Source organism: Gossypium raimondii, chromosome 5, assembly GCF_025698545.1.
Source record: "Gossypium raimondii isolate GPD5lz chromosome 5, ASM2569854v1, whole genome shotgun sequence".
In the NCBI taxonomy this organism is placed as follows: domain Eukaryota; kingdom Viridiplantae; phylum Streptophyta; class Magnoliopsida; order Malvales; family Malvaceae; genus Gossypium; species Gossypium raimondii.
Genome location: NC_068569.1, coordinates 8,504,950 through 8,523,916, shown reverse-complemented (window position 1 = coordinate 8,523,916; position 18,967 = coordinate 8,504,950). Strand labels below are relative to the sequence as shown.

General features: G+C 34.4%; 3 protein-coding genes across 5 annotated transcripts; all 3 read right to left on the bottom strand.

Moving 5' to 3' along the window:
• Positions 1-221: 221 nt before the first annotated feature.
• On the bottom strand, positions 222-6,449 carry LOC105770201 (2-succinylbenzoate--CoA ligase, chloroplastic/peroxisomal). Of its 3 annotated transcripts, XM_012591292.2 has the most exons (10): positions 6,120-6,441; positions 5,171-5,243; positions 4,616-4,784; positions 4,415-4,513; positions 3,148-3,245; positions 2,589-2,782; positions 2,096-2,223; positions 1,205-1,590; positions 924-1,138; positions 222-687 (listed from the first exon to the last, which is right to left on the bottom strand). In XM_012591292.2, exons 1-10 carry the CDS (start codon positions 6,317-6,319, stop codon positions 558-560), a joined length of 1,692 nt encoding a protein of 563 aa, XP_012446746.1. In that variant the 5' UTR covers positions 6,320-6,441; the 3' UTR covers positions 222-557. The 3 variants fall into 3 exon arrangements, with proteins under 3 accessions (XP_012446746.1, XP_052487255.1, XP_052487256.1); XM_052631295.1 differs by lacking the exon at positions 4,415-4,513 and having other exon boundaries at positions 6,120-6,442; XM_052631296.1 differs by lacking the exon at positions 222-687 and having other exon boundaries at positions 930-1,086; positions 6,120-6,449.
• A 466-nt stretch (positions 6,450-6,915) lies between these two features.
• On the bottom strand, positions 6,916-14,538 carry LOC105769657 (probable ADP-ribosylation factor GTPase-activating protein AGD13). The gene is made up of 9 exons (XM_012590427.2): positions 14,349-14,538; positions 13,801-13,873; positions 12,908-12,989; positions 12,602-12,677; positions 11,739-11,902; positions 11,334-11,469; positions 10,812-10,928; positions 9,956-10,051; positions 6,916-7,420 (listed from the first exon to the last, which is right to left on the bottom strand). The coding sequence occupies exons 2-9, from the start codon at positions 13,826-13,828 to the stop codon at positions 7,139-7,141; spliced, it is 981 nt and encodes a 326-aa protein (XP_012445881.1). The 5' UTR covers positions 13,829-13,873; positions 14,349-14,538; the 3' UTR covers positions 6,916-7,138.
• Positions 14,539-15,231: 693 nt separating this feature from the next.
• Positions 15,232-18,740, bottom strand: LOC105769473 (ferredoxin--NADP reductase, root-type isozyme, chloroplastic). Its single transcript, XM_012590129.2, has 5 exons — positions 18,487-18,740; positions 18,259-18,315; positions 16,825-17,157; positions 16,260-16,479; positions 15,232-15,942 (listed from the first exon to the last, which is right to left on the bottom strand). The coding sequence occupies exons 1-5, from the start codon at positions 18,508-18,510 to the stop codon at positions 15,446-15,448; spliced, it is 1,131 nt and encodes a 376-aa protein (XP_012445583.1). The 5' UTR covers positions 18,511-18,740; the 3' UTR covers positions 15,232-15,445.
• Positions 18,741-18,967: the final 227 nt, after the last annotated feature.

The following is an 18,967-nucleotide window of genomic DNA, read 5'->3' as shown; positions in this document are numbered from 1 at the left end:
TTGGGCAAATCGCACAAAGATGAAATATTAATGTCATTTGGGTCCAAGGGGATGCAGAACATTTGCTTTTCGGAAAACCATGGCAGTTCGAGTAAAAAGGTTATGCATGATGGATTCAAGAATACTTGTGCCTTACCTAAGAAGGGGGTATCAAAATTGTTTTAGCTCCTCTTACCTTGCAACAAATGCTAAGTGATTAGTTGGGTTATAAAGAAAGAAAATAAAATTTGATGTTTATTTTCATACATTTCAAATCTAAATCCAGTTTAGTCCATAAAATCTGGAGTCAGCTTTCGTTTAGGACACATTGATAAGAGATATTACAACACCTAATCATTTGATCTGCCGATGCCATAATAAATGAATTTATTTAAGGTGTGAAATGCAGTTCCATCTGTGATTTGTTCCTGAAGCTAATCATTTGAAGGGAAAAGAGAACAAGTTGAGCAATGCGGTCTAGTGGGGAAGTTAGATGAAAGCATACCTGCAGCCTGATAGAGATGATAAAAATTGGACCATCCCTATGCAGGCACCCATGGTGATTGTTCTGATTAACATCAAAGTTTGTTAGGAAAAGATAATTGCTGGGACATAACTTCTCTTCTAACTTGGTCTCTTCTTATCTTTCCGGTTGTTGTTAGTGGAAATTGGGTCTTCCATAAAATAAATATCTTTGGTATTTTAAACCTGAAAAGAGTACGAAATAAATAGTGAACAAACCATATTCACCCACTGCCAATGTTATCCTTACTATTTATTTTGCTAAAGTATCAGCAGACTGTATGTGGCTATGGAGTATGATCTTTAGAAGGCAAACTAAGTATACTCATGTCTGACACACACATACATTCGACACTCAAAATCAAAATTTAAATATGCACTTTTAAACTATCTTATGGAGTTAAAAGTTTAGTAGAGCATACCCAGTTAAATTCTTTTCTCTACAATGAAGTCGAAGAATTGTACTAGACAGGAATAGCTCGTTGCTTTGAACTGAGTATTTAAAACTGTCATCAGACCACTGCCAATTCTCTCTTAATCGAATACAGGAAACAACCAACTCTGTTAGGCGAGGGTCTGGAATTCCTACAACAACGGAGGAAAGAACCCCTGGATGTTGTATTAGCACTGCCTCTACCTATACGATCAAAGAAATGAATAAGTGACTCGCCAGTAAACGATAAGAATCCATATTGATGCTTACCTCTTCAGGGTATATATTTTCTCCTCCGCTTTTGATTCGACCGTTGGTTCTCCCAACAAGCCACAAGTTACCATGGTCATCAATAAACCCGATGTCACCCGTGTCTAGCCAAGTTTCTTCTACAGAATTTGATGCCTTTTCTGGAATTTGATCCCAGTATCTTAGCATTACATGCGGACCTCTGGTGAGAATTCTTCCGACATTATAAGAGCCATCAACACATATCTTTATTTCAACATGTGGAGCAGGCTTGCCAACACAAACCCCTCGTGCCTTGACCGGACTTGAACTAGTTATGGCTAACATCTGAAGTGATGTACCAGATGCCTCAAGCATTGGCTCGAAGAGGGTCATGAAGGTTAGAGAAGAACATGTCTCCGTCATCCCTTAGCAAATTTAGAATGTGTACCAGAAACGTAAGGAATATCCAAACTATTAGCTACTAAAATATGTATATTCATCTAAATTATGACTGTGCGAACTTTGAACAACCACAAACTGACCTACAATTTCTAGCTTGTGTGGTTTCACACAGCAGCTCAATAAGGTGAATTTCTACTTAGCAAATTCACATATGACAGTGCTTGAACTGGTAAATTAGCTTCCTATAATACTCTACAAAAGCTTATATGTACCTTATCCTGAAGAATCTAGTTCACATTCCTAAATCAAAGTTGGCTCAAGTTAAGGGTAACCTAATGAAAGTTGTAAAGGATGATGAGATAATCAAATCTAAACTCTTCTAAGAGGTTTCATCTTGATGTCCTATTCTGGTTTAGAAGAAATAAATAAATAAATAAAAACATCTAGATTGAACTAAAAATTTAGGGCTAGAATCTATTATGTATTATGTAATACATGAACAAGCAAAAATGAATAAATTAAACCAACCATAAGCTGAAAGAAGTTTTGCTCTGGGGAATAATCTGGTTGCATCTTTAATAAGGTTGTCCGATAGGCCTCCTCCTCCATTTAATATCTTCTTCACACTGTCACATCCCTTCTGAATTCGCTTCAGCCTTGAATATTACATAAACAACCAGATCAAACAACCATATGATACAACTTAAGTATCATCAACATTAAGTAGATCAAAAGTTATATATTTGAGGGATGGAGTTAGCATGAAGCATTCACAAGGAAAATGCAGATGTATTTAAATAGGACATTATCCATGGGAAAACAAAATAGAGAAGAGAGGCTACAGAAGCTCCCCATGAAAACCTAGGGCATCAATGTAAAATGAGTAACTCACGCAACATAAGTATGATGAATAACTTTACGTAGCCAGTTCCTTCATAAAACTTTCAAACTTATTTTTGAGGAATAAATGAAGATAATCAAAGTCTTAAAGAGCTCACTAACCAAAATCATCTATATTTACCTGACTGATGAGATTAGATCAGCCATCATTGCTGGGACAGTAATAAGAGAAGTCACATGGTGTTGTTCTATGGCTTCAAGGGCTAGTGTAGCTTCAAACTTCGGTATGAAGGCATGGCAAGCTCCTACCATTAGCATGGCCATGGCTGAGGACAAACCACCAATGTGGCACAAGGGAGCAGTATGTAAATAAACCTGGAAATAACCAGAAAGTAAAGAATTAAAAGGTTAGTGGGACCAAAAGGAAAAGACAAACCAAAAAATTTACGATGCACTGTTCCTTGAGCTGTATGATTCTATGTTACTCCCGACTCGTCATTTTTCTTTAAGTAACCATGTCTGGTAATCATGCCTGACACATAACTATGAGAATATGACCTTCAAAAATCCTTTGAATGTATGAAAAACTTAAAAAATCTTACAATACTCATGTCAGACACATACATGTATCTGATGCACACCTGAGTCTGAGTAACATAGGTATGATTCTATCCATACTAATCACGTAACTCGACTTTGGAACAACAATGAATATACATATTTCTAGAAGAAAGGCATACTTCATCCTCACTGTAACCAACAATTGCAACTTTTGCCAGGGATTGTACAATTAAAGCTGTATGGCTTATGACAACTCCCTTTGGCCTCCCAGTAGTTCCTATATATAGCCAAGGAAAATGAAAACCAAGCACTAAGATAGTTTGCACATTTAAGGATATTTGACGGAATAAAAAGCAAAACTTAACACTTAAGTTTATAATTAAGATGCAAATTTCATTTTCCTCTTTGCTTTGATTCATGACAAATAATGAAGAGATAAAAAAAAAGTGAAAGGGGAAATATGGAGAGCAAAAATACAAAACATTACTTAAAAGCTATAGATGATTTCTCAATTAAAAATAAAGATTAATATTCTCAACCAAGAAATGATGTGCATCATGCATTACAGTAACACCACCACATTTTCTCCAATATTCAGGAACCAAATTAGCAAATAAAAGATATCTAACAAGCCAGTAGGATCCTGTCCTCCCCATATATTATCAGCAGGAAGCATTAAAATCTGAGAAGTTGTACTACGCATTTTGTAAAAACTAATTAGATTTTTTATGATGTTACCTCTATCTGTCTTTTGTTGTGACTCAAATTTACAGGCTTTTCATGGCACATCATTCTAATTTTATAGTTCATCATTGATATTTGGCCACCAGATTATATGTGTTTATAAAGGGAAGAAATTATGTGCAGCACCTATAGAGTCCCAAGTTTGAGAAACATGTGAGAAGATCAAATTTTCAAAGTAGCCAGAATCTTGCTTTTATGACATAATTAGTATGGACAAAGACCTAATAGTATGCACTCCTTAATGATGCAAAAAGAAGCAGAGTAGAACTCCTACAGGTAAGATTTGAGGCAATGATTAATCAAATTATATGCAACAATAGATAACCTTGGGATTTTTCTAGGAGCAGGTAGAAGAGAAATTTTATAATTGGAAAAAGGAAAAAGCATAGATTAAAGGGAAGTAAGTTTCTTCTCCTCCCTTCACCTGCCCTTCTTTTTTGGTGTTTCCACTGGCTGGTAACATTCCAACTTGAGTTACATCTTATTACCCATAAATAAAGTTCTAAGAGGATAACTTTCCAACTTGAGTTACAATCATATTACCCATAAGTAAAGTTCTAAGAGAAGGATAACATTCCAACTTGAGTTACAATCATATTACCCATAAGTAAAGTTGTAAGAGAAGGATAACATTCTAACTTGAGTTACAATCATATTACCCATAAGTAAAGTTCTAAGAGAAGTTATGCATAAAACACATACCTGACGTGAAGCATATTATAACGGCACCCTCTGGCGCAAATGAATAATTCATAGATCCATTTATTACAGATTGCTCCACAAGCATTTCAGCAGTTAACACTAGAAAATTGAGGACAAAGCTATCATGGCATTTGACATATCATATATCCTAAATGTGACTCCATTGTATGTGACATTTAGATGTGAAAACAAGATACATACTGTTGTATTTGTTTATAATGTCCAAGGAAGGGGAGCTTAGTGAGACATGCCACCTTAAAGATGGTATAGCATCTCCCTGGGCTGCAGAATGCCAATAGTAACAGCTCTCATCTGTCACCAACATTTTTGGTCTTATGGTTACCATTGCCATTCTTGCCTCTTCAAAGCTCTATATTTAGGAAAAAGCAAAGCAGTGCAAGAAATAAGACAATATTTCATAGAAGACAATATCTCTTGCTCTATATTTTACATTCCTTTCCTATGAAGAAGTTCATGACAAGAAAGGTTATAACAGCAACCTTGGAATGATAAATTTATGTGACCTGGTTTAAGAACCAATCCCGAATTGGACATATCAAAATATGAAACAAACGAACCACAATAATCACAATTCCAAGAGAAACTCGAGCCCAATGTGGCAGCAATTTTAGTTAATAGTTAAGAATTAAGATCCCAAAGAAACTCGGTTTAGAACAAAATACTTTTCCCTCTTGCTCAAATAAATTAAATAAACACTCAATAAGAGCGACTGGTAAAAGAAACTGAGATACTAACCCATCGATAATTCAAAGGAGCAACGATGCCTCCAATAAATGCAACAGCTAGTATCCACTCTAGATACCAATCACTGAAACAGCAAAAATTTAAATATCAGAATGAAACTTGGCTAGAATTTCTAGTTATTTAGTCAAATGAATTTATAAATAGCAATTTAACGTTAAAATCCAAACACAAATATAATTTTGCCGCCTAAACATGTTTTTCAGCATAACGAGCTCCTAACCCGAAGATCATATATTATAATAAAATAAGTTATTGTCAACTGAATCTTTGGTTTACATCATTGCTATATAAACAATTTAAAACTTAAAAACATGAATTGGAATGCCCTTAAGCACTCACTTTAAGGATTGAAGGAGTAGTTTAAATATGGTATAAAAATAATATATCCATTAAAATTTATTATTTATATTAGTTATTACTCAATACATAAATGTTTTCTGTATCATCTAATACAAAATTATATTTAATTAGCATTTTCAAATTCTAAGTTTAAATGGTTTTCTTACGTTCATAATTTTATTTATTTTTATAAGTACTTTAAAATAAATTAAAAAATAAAATAAAATCATCACCACCGCATAGAATAATCTGCATGCTTTTCTTTGTTTGACTGATGGAATAATTTGCATGCATAAACATAATAAACAATATCTAATTTATAAACTTCGAAAAGTACCAATTAATTAAACGAGTCAATGGAAATAATGTAAAATTTGTCGCCTTAGAATTACGCATTATAGTTTACTTTTTATGCTAATGTCATTCGATGCTTCATTATGAAAACAATAAATAGCATTCCAAACCTAACACGGTGAACGAAAGATTAAGACTGTGTTTGGCAGAAAAGAAAATTTCCGGACAGTTTCCGTTATTTCCCGTGTTAAGAAAATGAAAGAAAAAGGACACTTGATGTTTGAACTTGAAAATTGTTGGAAAGGACCTGTTGAAAGCAGAGATTGCAACGACATCGCCGTTTCGGAGGCCAAGTTGGAGCAGGCCACGAGCCAGACTTAGGACGCTATCGACCAACTGCTGGCCGGTTTTCTGGCGAGCCCCGTTGATGGTAACGAGGGAGTTGCGTTTTTGGGTGGCCAAGCGGCTAAAGCACTGGCAAATATGGGCCTCTGACAAAATCCCCATTTCAACAGAGAATTCACTTTCTGCTGAAATTGAATGAAGCTGTTTGCGAAGGTTGAATAATAAACAAGGAGAACGTTGAAAGCGCGGCTTATCTTATAAATTGGATAAAGTGAATAGTTTCTACTCGTGCCCCGTGATGCTTTGGCATTTCACGGACTCATTTTATTGGTCGTTAATGATTGCCCCAGAAGTCCTTTTTTAATATTTACAATATCTTATAGAAGATATTAACCGAGTTAAATTTTTTGACTTCACATTTTCTTAAAAAAAAAAACCAAGAGTCTTTGTTAAACTAAGTATATTTTCTAAAAAGTAATTTAACAAAAAAAATATTTCTATATCATAAATTACTAATTTATTTTTACTTTATATTCCTATATTTGTTCTATTATCTATATGTAAAATAGCGGACACGTACTTATGTAAGTTCTTTAATTACAGTATTTACGAGTGACGACTGATTTAAAAGGTATATGAAATAGATCGTTGATGGTGTAGTGTGAAAATGAGTGGAACAAGGCAACTCCAATCCAGCTGATTTGAGTCCTAAAGAGAAGAATTTAGGGGTTGAAAAGACGATCCAAAGCGATGGTATGTTACGGAAATTCAGAACATTCAGTCTCTGCCATGAAGCAGTCCTTAATTTATTGAAACATATTACACGAATCAAAAGCTTGATTTAATGATTGCTCCAATCCCCAACTCCAAATAAAATGTGCACTTCAAAAAAATTATTGCCCATATTCAAAATTAGCAGCGACAGAGCAAATTGAAGCCAAATCCCTGGCAATGGTATGTCTGAAATTACACAACATATGCTTACTGATCAAGAGGCAGCCACTCTAATTCTAGATAAAGTTCTCCACATTCAACATTTTGGAGCTTGAGTGGTACATCTTGTTTCACCTTCCCATCAATGATGTTGACGATGCTATCCTCCATAAGGGCATTATCATGGGACTTCAGCCATTTTCCGATCTGCATATTCCCAAACATTTCCGGGTTCCCATATGATGTTGCAGATGTTATCAAGGGCTGGATATCAATCTCTGCTTCTCCCATTATATCATCAGCTGAGAACGTGTCATGATCATATACTTGCTACAGTATGGAAGTCCAACAGATTAGAGAAACTCATAGTAATTATGCTTGAGATGGCAGGAAATACCATATGAATGAATGAATGAATGAATAATGCAAATAACAAAAGTTGTACGTAAAGAAACTTTAGACGAAACTAGCATAACAATGTCAAAGCATTAAAAGGTGTGTAGCCACGTTACTCAGGCTCGGTTGAGCATCAGACAAGGTATGTATCTGACACAGGTCTGTTTGATTTTGACCAAGATTTACATGTATTCGGAGAATCATAATCCCATACCTGTCTGGATCCATATCAGATATGGGTGCTGGACATAGGTACTTCAAAAAAAAAAAATGAATAGCCGTAGCAACATAATTGATAATAGCAGAAAGTTGACAAATTGACCTTCTAATCTAGAAGTTATTATGTGAAACTCCTAGTTAAGTGAGACCAAACGTGGCAATTCATAACGGACAGCAATAGTTACAGCTGCAAAAACTTCTTGATGCAGTGGCTAGACAGGCTTATGTCTCATGTAAGCTCGGATTCAAGTCAGAGCAACCCCTCATAACAACAACAAAAAATGAAAGTGATTGTTACAACAAAAAGAGATATTTAACTAGAGACTGTGCCCAATAAATATGCAGCTAGTCAGAAGGCTAACTTTTGGATTATTTCTTTATTTTCCTGCATAAACTAATAACATCAGCATGTGCTACTGTTGGACACTCGTGTAATTGCCTTTTTACCTGAATATTTTTTAATTATAAACTGAACTCATCTGACTAGATAACGAATGCAACAGGTGCTTCAAATCCAGTCTTCAGTTGTTTCACCTCCCACCAATTTCCAGCTTTAATAAACCAATCTTGACAAATAATCTGAAATTTCTAGTTCCATCCTTTTTAATCAGTTAATGACAAAAGGAGGAGGTCTGCCTAATGATCCCAGCATAGGTTCCCTTTTTCTTCCTATGCAGTACATATAACTTTTATCCCTCTTTCTTTTCTTTTTTTTTTTTTTTTTTTGGGGGGGGGGTGGGGAGAGGGGAATTGAAACCACTAGTAAGATGGTTCATCCAGCATCACTAATGACAATTATATCAGACGAACAGGAAGAGAGGCTAGAAAACAAAATTATAAATCAAGTGCACATTAAGGTTTTAGAGATGAGACCAAAAAATAAAACTCTTAAAAGTGTTCCAGATGCAAAGTAACCAGCAAAACATCTAGAATATGGTTAAATTCCAGAATTTAAATCAAGGTAGTTAGTATCGCACCGGTGGGCGCACCATTTTTTTACTAAAACTGATACGTATCGGTATCAATCTGTTCCGGTTTATCGTTTTGGATTTACTGATTTTTTGAAAAATATTTAATATATCAAATATTAAATATATCAAATGATTAGATTAAATAATTTCCAATATAAAATATTAATTGATTATATAAAATACTCATCAATAAACTTCACAAATAAAATTTCATCATTTAACAAATCTAAAGTAAACAAGGAAAGAAAAACATCTCATACATTAAACAACAAAGTTATCCACAACATTATTTTAAAAATCTACAATAAAATCATCCAATACTAAATATATAAAATGAAAGTCTAATAAAAACATACATAAAAAGTTGTGTTCGTGAAGCATTTAGAAATTCTGTCTTTTTTTGTTTGTCATATAAATCATTTACTTTTTATTATTCATTAATTTTCATATTAAAAATTTGAAGTTGCTCCTTCACCTAGGTTAAAGTTTAAATTTTAAATTTGATTAATAAAAATATTAAAGTTGGTTAAATAATAATTTTATCTATTTTTTAACATTACTCATGCACCCCCCGGTGCGCAATGTCCCGGTCAGTGCAACCGGAATTGGCCGAAACAGGCCGGTGCAACCGGTACAGACCAGAATTTACACCGGTGCGGAAAAGAGTAGTTGTTCCAGTTTGTTACTGGAATGGTGCGCACCAGCCAGTGCAACCAAAACTGGTGCAGAACCGACTACCGCGATTTAAATACGGAATATTTTCCATTTCTAATACTAGGAGTCACGAATGAACCTAACTAGTCAAAAACCAGACAGACTATTGAGTCTAAACTTTAATAACTCAGAGGCAACCCAAATCTGAATTAACTAGGATGAATGGCCAGGGACCTCAATGGCATTAAACTGAAATAACCTGACCTCACCACTGTCCCACCTGATTACTGCTTTTATGCACCTAGAGGCAACAAATGTTGGCATGATAGAACCCACTGAAAACTTGTTATCATGCAGGTCAAATTGATTTAAAACTTCAGGAACCAGAACCTACATAAAATGAATTCGAACAACCCAAAACCTGGAAGACCAAAACCCAGTCAACACCTAACCAAGCCAACCTGAACCTAAAAATATCCTTAAAACAGAGCCAAATACAACCCAAACAGCCTCATCACCATGTACAAATTTCACCGAGAGGTAGAACCACAACAATCATATAAAATAAATAAAGATGCTAATGTTTATTTAAAAACTAGTAAACATTTCTTTTAATTACACTTACCAACTTAACAGGCCCATAGTTGCTAGGAACCGATAGCATTAATTCCTCATTCCAGACTGGATTCAAGTTGCTTGATATTACAGTTGACTGAACAGTCTGATAAGATCAAAAGACACCCAATGTTATCATTAGTTACAATAAAAGGCACCCGTTCAAAGCAACTAAATCTTATTTTGATAGGAAAACAAACACATAAGAAAACATGTAAAGCATTCCAAACGATACATGCATGTAATACTATGTTACTCTGACTCTTTTTCTTGAAGATCCCAGTTCTGATATATAACTGGACATGGGTATAGAGATATGACCTTCCAAAGATCCTCCAACCAAATACATGAAAAACTTTGAAAAAAATTGAACATACCCATATCAGACACATACTCAATATTCACACCAAGTTCAAGTAACATAGGTGCCAATTAAAGGGCAAACATATAAAGTAAAGCAAAAGCTTTAATAGAGGTCTGATTTGAACCACAATACTACCAAATGAATCGTACTAACAGCTTGCCAATAGCTGTGTGATCATTGATAAGGTGCTAAGCTCTTAGTTCCAATGACCAGGGGTAAAAACTTGGCAAACTTGAGTGCCAAAGAAAGAAAACAAAAAAAGGAGTGGTACTACTAACAGCTTAACCACATGCATAAGCAATATTGATTAATCTACAAGCATAAATGCCCATAAATCCTAGAATGCACATGCACACAGAAAGACAGACAAAAGGAATAACATAACTTATAAAGAGGTCTGGAGCTGGAGTTTATCAGAGATAGCAACAACACAACGTATAGCCTTGACAAAACCTTTTAGTTTCAGTAGCGAGAATAAAACAAAACACTTGAAGCAACTAACCTGCTTCCCAAGAGTCAGGACAACATAAGGATCACTCGTCATCATATCCCGGACAGCTAAATTTGTGCCTTTTACCACTTTGACCTTCAGTAACCCAATAAATTCAACCATGCCTTCCTGTTATCACTTTCAGGTCAAACATATTGAAGTTATGAAGTGCAGCACCATATTAAGCCCATATTGTGGTATTTAAATTGTTAGTCTTAATACTGACTTAACTTTTCTCAAAAATACTGTCACAACAGACAACACTTCACATGGGCCTTTACCAGGTTTTACTGGTACACTTACTTTTACAGAATAGTACACACAACCAAATATTCACATCATGTAGACAACCAGCACATTGAATGCTAGATTTGCCTACAAACAGGATGATATAAAACAATCCCATCTATACATGTTCAGCTCATGCTATTCAACAAGTGACCATATTATCTCTTAACATCAGCAGCAGCATGATCTTCCTTGTTCCCAAGACAGTGAATCAGATTCAAAAAAACAAAGAACAAATGAATTTACCTTCTGTGTTGAATTTGTTAGGATAGTATCCAAAATCTTTCCAGAAATGTTCGATTGACTAGAAGAAGAAGAGGAATCCTTCCCTGATGTGATCCGCAAGCTGGCCTTCAAAAATTCTTGAAGTTCATACTTGGACCTGCAGGAATATTTGAAATAAGTAAATAACATCTAAGCTATGGTAATCCATCAAAGCTGCCATATGCTTCCAGAAGACAAACATAGAAGGAGCAATGATAGACTAGGTTAAACAGTAGGTCACAATAAGGTTACTGCAGTTTGACACTGGTAAAGAGGTGCCAAAAAGAGGCAAATAAGGACATGAAAAGTAGTTTTTGAACACATATGGCACCCAATATAAGTGACTTTATCATGAGAGAGAACTGCTCAAATTGTCTGAAATCTTACTTAATGAATTTCCTCCGCTCATCATTACTAGCATTTGGGCCAGGCTTTGTATAACCTTCAGGTATATAAGCCTCATAGATTGAATTAGCAGAGGAATTTCCTCCAACTTCAATCATGGCATCAATTTCTTCATCAGACCATTCATCCAATGCCACAGATAAAACCTGAAATCATCAGCAAGTAAAAGAAGCTACAATGATAAAAATGAAACTCTAAGCAAACCACAAGACACTAATATAAAGTTTACAAGGATCGCATGTGATAATGTAAGAGGAGTTCTAAGCATGATATAGGCATCAATGAGGTCATAATGTTAATGTAACATTGAAAGTAAAAAAGAAAACCATAATACCCTAAGTTAAGTCCTTAAATGAGAAAATCCAACACAATATCACAGTTAAAAGATTCTACAAAGGTGACGTAAACATGTGAAAAACTTCAGTTAAACGTAAGAAAGATTAAGCCCAGGGAAGCTTTCAAGAAATACACCTACGTGAACAAACAAAAACACATGTTCTGGATAAAAAAATGGCTATATAAAATAGGCCAGCAGTATACTATTAGCTAGCATATTGATTTATTAGATTTGTTTTTTGTTCTCATTTATATCCTAAAACATTTCATCTATCAACTGTGTAAATTTCACAGGTATGATGCTGGTTCTATTATCAATGTAAACATCTATTACCTCATACTTGGATCATCTACAGTTACTGATTTATCAAATTGTACTGAACTTTCAACGCTAATCAGATAAATAAATTTCATGTGATAAATAGCAAACAGAAAACCCCTCATATGTTTCCCCAATCAGGGATCATTCCATGAGGAAAAATATTGCATTACATGCAACATAGTAGTACCTTGGATATGTGTGTACCGAGGCTTCTGTGCACACCACAACATTTCAAGCATAAAAAGACTCCAATATTTGCTGATCTGAAAAAACAATTTCCAAGTGATTTTCTTAATTGTTCCTTATGCTACAAACATTCCTACATACACATGCTTGACTATGTCCATAACTGTGATTTATGTGGTTAGATTCTAAGCTTTTCATAAAATTCATCCTTTAAATTGCCAGAGACATGTATTCATCGGGTAATCTTATCTCTTATTCATAGGAATAGAGATGAATAAGCAAAATATGCCGTAACAGTAAAACTTACGCCCACTTTGGATCTGGAGCACCACAATCAGCACAAGTGCGATTATCAGGTTGATTCAATAAGCCCCTCAATCTTATTTTTGCTGCAAAGGAAACGCATTTTCCAAAAAAATATATATATCAGTAAAATTAAGGAAGATGACAGGCATATTGACCTTAAAAAGAAATGCAATTATACCTATTAAGGTTCAATGCACAAAAATGGAGATTATCTGAACTCATACAGTCAATGTAAATCCAAAAAGTGAACCCTTAAGTTTTTTGTGTTTGAGAACACAAAACCAGATTATAAGTGTTCGCCTTTTGTGTCAAATCCAATTTATTCAAGGATTGTAGAGAGGACAAAATAAAATAAATGAGTGGCATTACGGATAGGAATTTATCCCATCATTCTCAAGCATCATCCCATTTCCTTCATAGAAACAAGTTTTACCCTTCACAGTGAAGAGAATAAGTTGACAACTGAATTCTACAAAGCCGAGTCCAAAAGATTAGCTTCTCTTTAAGACAAGCATTATATTATTTTCACCTTATTTTATTTGACTTTGGATCCACAGGCCAACCGCAAAATATTCTAAGACCTCAAGCAATACTTGAGAAATGTTTGCGCCTGTACACAAATGTCCCAAGCATGATGCATACCTACTAATTAAAATTTTTTTACATAAGCGAAATTGTCTCCTTCTGTCAATTGTTGATAGCAAACTCGTCATTAGCAACATTTTGAAGGAACGCTTAACCAAAAATTATTGACATTTCCTCAAAACATCCCAAGCTATCTGATCCCGTAGACTCTTACTATTTTTCATGGAGAACACGATTATAATCTAATTCAAGTCATTTGATTGAACTGACTGAATATGAGAATCACTGATTGATGTAATATTAGCCTACCTGAGGTAGACTTTTTTACTCCACTCATTGCTCTGCTACAAACCCACAATCATCCAACAATGCGGTTTGAAAACTGAAAAGAAAATTCAATCAGATAAATGTAGGAAAAAAGAAAACTATGTAATTCACTAAACGTTAAGCCTTTTCTCTGTTCCTTTTATGTTTTAAACAATCTCCAACTCGCTTTTCCCGCCATGGCATCGAAATCAATTAGTGCATTCTTAAGAGAAAGGAAATACCAGAGTAACATTTTACCTATAAAATCAGTTATTGTCAAACAAATAGAAAAATTAAATGAACACTAAAACTACAAGTGGGAGAATGATATAGAACCCAATATATATTTTATTTAATATTTCAATACATTTTCATTCTCCCAGAAACAGAGAAAACCAATTTATCAATTTTGGGGGAAAAAAAAGGGGTAAAAGATGAAAAACGTTTGAAAGCGCAAAAGGTAAAAGAAATTGAAAAGTTTGTCGATCATTGACAGAAGCAAAGAAACGATAAAGAAATGAAAGATCTGAAAGATGAGTTTGCAAACTTACCACTGAATTGAAATGGAAAATCCAAAACCAGTGTCAGATTTGGGTAAGAGAGAGAAGGAGAAAATGACAAGTTTTAGGGATTTAAAGTAATAAATTTTCTTGTTGGCCAAAAAAAGTATAAAATTTTCTTTAGGGTGTGATCGAACTTTTTTTTCTTTTTTTTAACAGGGGTAATGATCGAATGATGCTAAGGACTAAGGAGTAAGGGACTGGCCAAAACAAGTTTTTCATGAATTTTAAGTTGTAAAATAAAATAAAGATTACGAAAATATGAATTTTATTTTAAATTTTCACGAATTAATTATGTAATCAAACATATTAAAAATATTTCAACAAATGCTACAGTGATAAAGGAATTTTATATAAATTTACTAGTCTTACGTTTAATTCAAAAATAATATTTTTAATTATTTTATTTGAAAATTATGTAAAAATAAAAATAAGTTTATAATAATTAAATAAATTGGACGAGCACGATAGTGATCTGTTTCATTGCGCAATATATAAGGATAATAATACACTTCACGATATTTTATAATGATGTTTCTTTAATTATTGAAATAAGCAAATAGTTGCTACAAATGAAACTATACAACTACAAGTTCTGAAAATACTCCATAAAAAAAACTTATACATTATGTTTAAATAGAGATTAGATTTAGGTTAAATAATTTGGTTCATTTTCAATTTAAAACAATAATAAATAAGAATCTTGACTTTAAAAGTTTTAAATTATATCAAATTTAGTTTTTTATCATTCAAACTTGAATCTTTAATGCAAGGCCTGGTTGTACTTTATTTCTATCTTCCAAAGTAAAACTTGAAGAAAGGAAATAATCCCGGATGGATGGTATTTAAAACATCTAATTCTAACAATCATAAATGTTGGAATGTTCTCAAGTTTTCTTCATAAAGTCTGAAACTAGCTTCAATTATTTAATCATAGAAAAGTAAGATGACAACTAAGATAAATCAGGTTTACATGTGAACCCCCTAAACAAATTGAAAAATACCAGCTTGACTTAACATGGCTACGGTACGCTGCTTTAAACAGGGCATGCATGGAGGAGTGTGGGGTCAAATCACGCAAACCAAAACTAATATACTTCTACATGCCATTGTTTGTTCTTCTTCAGCTGTGAAAGCTTCTCATCCCAGTTCTCTCCTCTCTGCTCCGCAACCCTCTTCAGTGTTTCTTGGATCCCGGGCATCATTCCCCTGAGCCCACAGAAATATATATGGGCTCCATCGTCCAAGAGCTTGAAAATTTCGTCACTGTATTCCTCAATCTTGTCCTGAACGTACATCTTGCCTCCACTCTTGTTCTTTTGCTCTCTGCTAAGAGCTAGATCATACCGGAATTGATCAGGGTAGTCCTCGAGGTATTTGGTAAACTCATCATCATAAAGGAGACTGTCCTTGTTGGCCACCCCGAGGAAAAGCCATGCAAGGCCTTTGAACTTGAAAGTAACATCTTCCATGAACATGCGGCGGAGGTAGCTTCTGAAGGGAGCTACACCAGTTCCAGTGGCTATCATTATGTGGTTGGCTTTTGGGTTACCTTCAGGCAAAAGCATTATCTTGCCAGAAGGGCCTGCCAAAATAATCTACTTGAGTTAATGCATGATATTTAGTTAGATCACAAATCAACCTGTAAAATCTATAATTTAACCATCGCCGACAGCCTACAAAGCTATCAGGACAATAAAAACTAGCAACAGAGGAGAAACGGTCTTTTCATTTTCTGAACCACCAGAATCTAGCCCTGTAATGCAATTTCTTTCTAATTAATCTGAGTACTAGGTGTCAAATGTACAGTGGGAAATTCTAGCCGGGCCCTAAAGTAAAGATTAACATGTGAAGAAAGCCTGTGCTTTAGCATGGATTTTTTACTATATTTAAGGATCTTACCAGTGATCTGAACTTTATCTCCAGGCTTACAATTGCATAGGAAATTGCTACAAACACCACTTTTCAACGGATCCTCCTTTCCGGTCTCAGGGTTATAATAGACAGCACGACGGACACACAAACTGGTTGTCTTGCCATCAAAAGAATCTCCATACCTGGATGATGCTATGGAATACAGACGAACATTGTGGGGAGAACCTGGTTTCTTTGGATTTTCACCCTATGATACATGAATAAATCAGAATTGAAACAGATCGTAGACGGGAAATTTTAGAGAAGAAATCAATGGAGTATAGAATAAAACAAGAATTTCTAAGAATACATGACTTCATTCTATTAGATTGAGAGCTGCTGATGCATACAACTGGACAAGGATATTGAATTGTAATTAGCAATAATAAACATTGCAATCCTCATATTGGAAAGTCAAAAATCATCTGATTCCTATGTTCCAAACATGATGGCAACTTTCATGAATGCATTGAAGTTAAAATATTCTACTGCACCAAACCATCTGAAAACAATAATAATTTAGAAAAGCAATATATAGAAGTGACAAACTTACAGGAGGGATAACACCATAGCTCTGCCCTTCCCAGTATGGAACATTACCGCCATGATCAATGACAATATGACAAGTCTCGCCTGGAGCTTTTGGACCAACAAGTCTCTCAACAGAAACGATGGTAGCTGTGTAAGGCTCCTTGGGCTTGAATGTATTTAGTGGGGGCTCTTTTGCAATCTCCAACTCCAAAGGTGAAACTGCAATCTTGGATTTGCTGGCTTGTTGCACTGACATGCATACTATGTACGGTTTGTTCTTCTGTGCATTTCGTGATTTCAAATCAAAAGACAAGGTGGAAGCCCATGACTTGTTACCAAAGCTTATAATGTCCCTCTGCAATAAAAGCCAAGTGCTTCTGTATTACGAACTAATTCACTTACAGGATAAATAAAAGTGAGCCTGAATTGTCATCTTAGATAATACTGCAACTCTTGTTCAGTTCTTGCACAAATAATATTTAATAAAAGAAACAGCTTCATAAGAAAATTGCCGAATACTGTCATCTACCATGTGGACAAATCAGTAAAAGCAATGCTGCATTTGAAAAGCATATTGTCAACATTCAAAGATGCATACACACATCAAGTGCACATCTTTATAACAGACAAGCACGTTATAACATTAATGAAACAGTAGAAAATTTGAGCTGCCAAACGAAGTTGAGCACCCTTGTGTCCATAACCTATTCCAAGGCGTAAACCTGATAGAAACTCACTAGAAGAACAATCTGAATAAGTTTGAATCTGTTTAATTCATTTACTGTCAGCACACTTCAACTTTAGGAGATTTTAAACTTGTTCAGTAGCATCTATTTTAAAAGAAAAATGAAGAAATAAAAGTCATACAATCATTTTGCTGTCAGCAACTTTGACTTCTTAAAACAAAGAAGCAAGGAAAAGAAAGATGATGATTTGACTTTATCATTTCAGCCTCGAGGCATGATAGAAGTAAGAACTGAAGCTCAACATGAAAGAAATAATTGGGCAGTGCAATTGAATAGTTGGTTTTGACAATTGATAAGTAATATAAGACAGGAAAGATGAGAATGCTATTCTTGTGTTGCCGAACATAGCCACTCTCAGTCTCTGAGAATACCGGATATTAAAACAATTACTACATTTTAGCCCATTAAAAAGATGATCAAAAGTATAGTTGCTGGTGATAAAGATCAATGATCATACATAATTCTGACTCCAACAGTCCATTGGAGTAGTTAATATGACTAAAATTTCAGCCATAGAGTCTAAATCCGATGTCCAAAAAAGCTTATAAACTTTTGGGATGAGATTTTAAACATGTAACAGATCCTATGGACCTATACTCTGTTCTCACTCAGGACTTTCGGCTTTTCAATGATCTAAACACCCATTACTGAAACTACACCCGGCAGCGCCGATCTTATTGCAACATTCAGAATGATAAATTAATGCGTACCTTAGTTACAGATCTCCTCAGAGAAATGTCGTTTCCAACGGGAACAGCTACAGAAACCTGAAAAATAAACCCAAAATGTCAGTCTAGCAGAAAACCCATTTCGATAAATCCAATAATAGCTAAAGAAACGATACTAATAGTTTTTTTCCCTTCATAATTTCTTGGGTAATCTCTTATTCCTTTTTCCTGTGAATCAAAATAAAAAAAATAAAAAAAAGGGGGGAAGACCTGAGATACAGTAGACTGGGCCATGAAGTAGAGATGAAAGAAAAATGCTTTGAGAAGAGAGCAAATTTAGGGGGATCTCTGCTTTGCGTTTCAGTTGTCTTCTCTAGAGTTAGGATTTAAAGGATGGGAGTGGGGTTTTAAAAATAAATTTTTGATCGATGAGAGTGAGCAATGAAATGATTCGAACGATGATCCTTTGGCGACTGCCAAAAGACGCTTTTCTTCCTCTTTCTTTGCTTTGCCTATTCGAATGGCTGCCTAGTTAACTTAATAATAATAATAATAATAATAATCAACTGGTTTACATAGATGCTTACGTAATAAATAATTGTTTAAACTACTTTATATTTATGAAGACCAAAAATAATTATATTTACATAAATTAATAATTAAATATGAAAGCTAATACAATTTTATATTTATATCCTTTTTATTTTTCGGTGTTATATTTATACTGAATTTTTTTCATTAAAACCGATTA

Coding starts and splice junctions, on each gene's coding strand:
- LOC105770201 (XM_012591292.2), bottom strand. CDS start 6,319: ATGGGGATTTTGTCAGAGGCCCATATTTGCCAGTGCTTTAGCCGCTTG. Junction 5,244..6,119: donor GCAATCTCTGCTTTCAACAG/GTCCTTTCCAAC, acceptor TTGCTGTTTCAG/TGATTGGTATCTAGAGTGGA. Junction 1,139..1,204: donor AAAATATATACCCTGAAGAG/GTAAGCATCAAT, acceptor TTGATCGTATAG/GTAGAGGCAGTGCTAATACA.
- LOC105769657 (XM_012590427.2), bottom strand. CDS start 13,828: ATGAGTGGAGTAAAAAAGTCTACCTCAG. Junction 12,678..12,907: donor GCTCCAGATCCAAAGTGGGC/GTAAGTTTTACT, acceptor TTGTTTTTTCAG/ATCAGCAAATATTGGAGTCT. Junction 11,470..11,738: donor GAGCGGAGGAAATTCATTAA/GTAAGATTTCAG, acceptor ATATTCCTGCAG/GTCCAAGTATGAACTTCAAG.
- LOC105769473 (XM_012590129.2), bottom strand. CDS start 18,510: ATGGCCCAGTCTACTGTATCTCAG. Junction 18,316..18,486: donor CCCAGTCTACTGTATCTCAG/GTCTTCCCCCCT, acceptor TTTATTTTTCAG/GTTTCTGTAGCTGTTCCCGT. Junction 15,943..16,259: donor AGATAAAGTTCAGATCACTG/GTAAGATCCTTA, acceptor TTATTTTGGCAG/GCCCTTCTGGCAAGATAATG.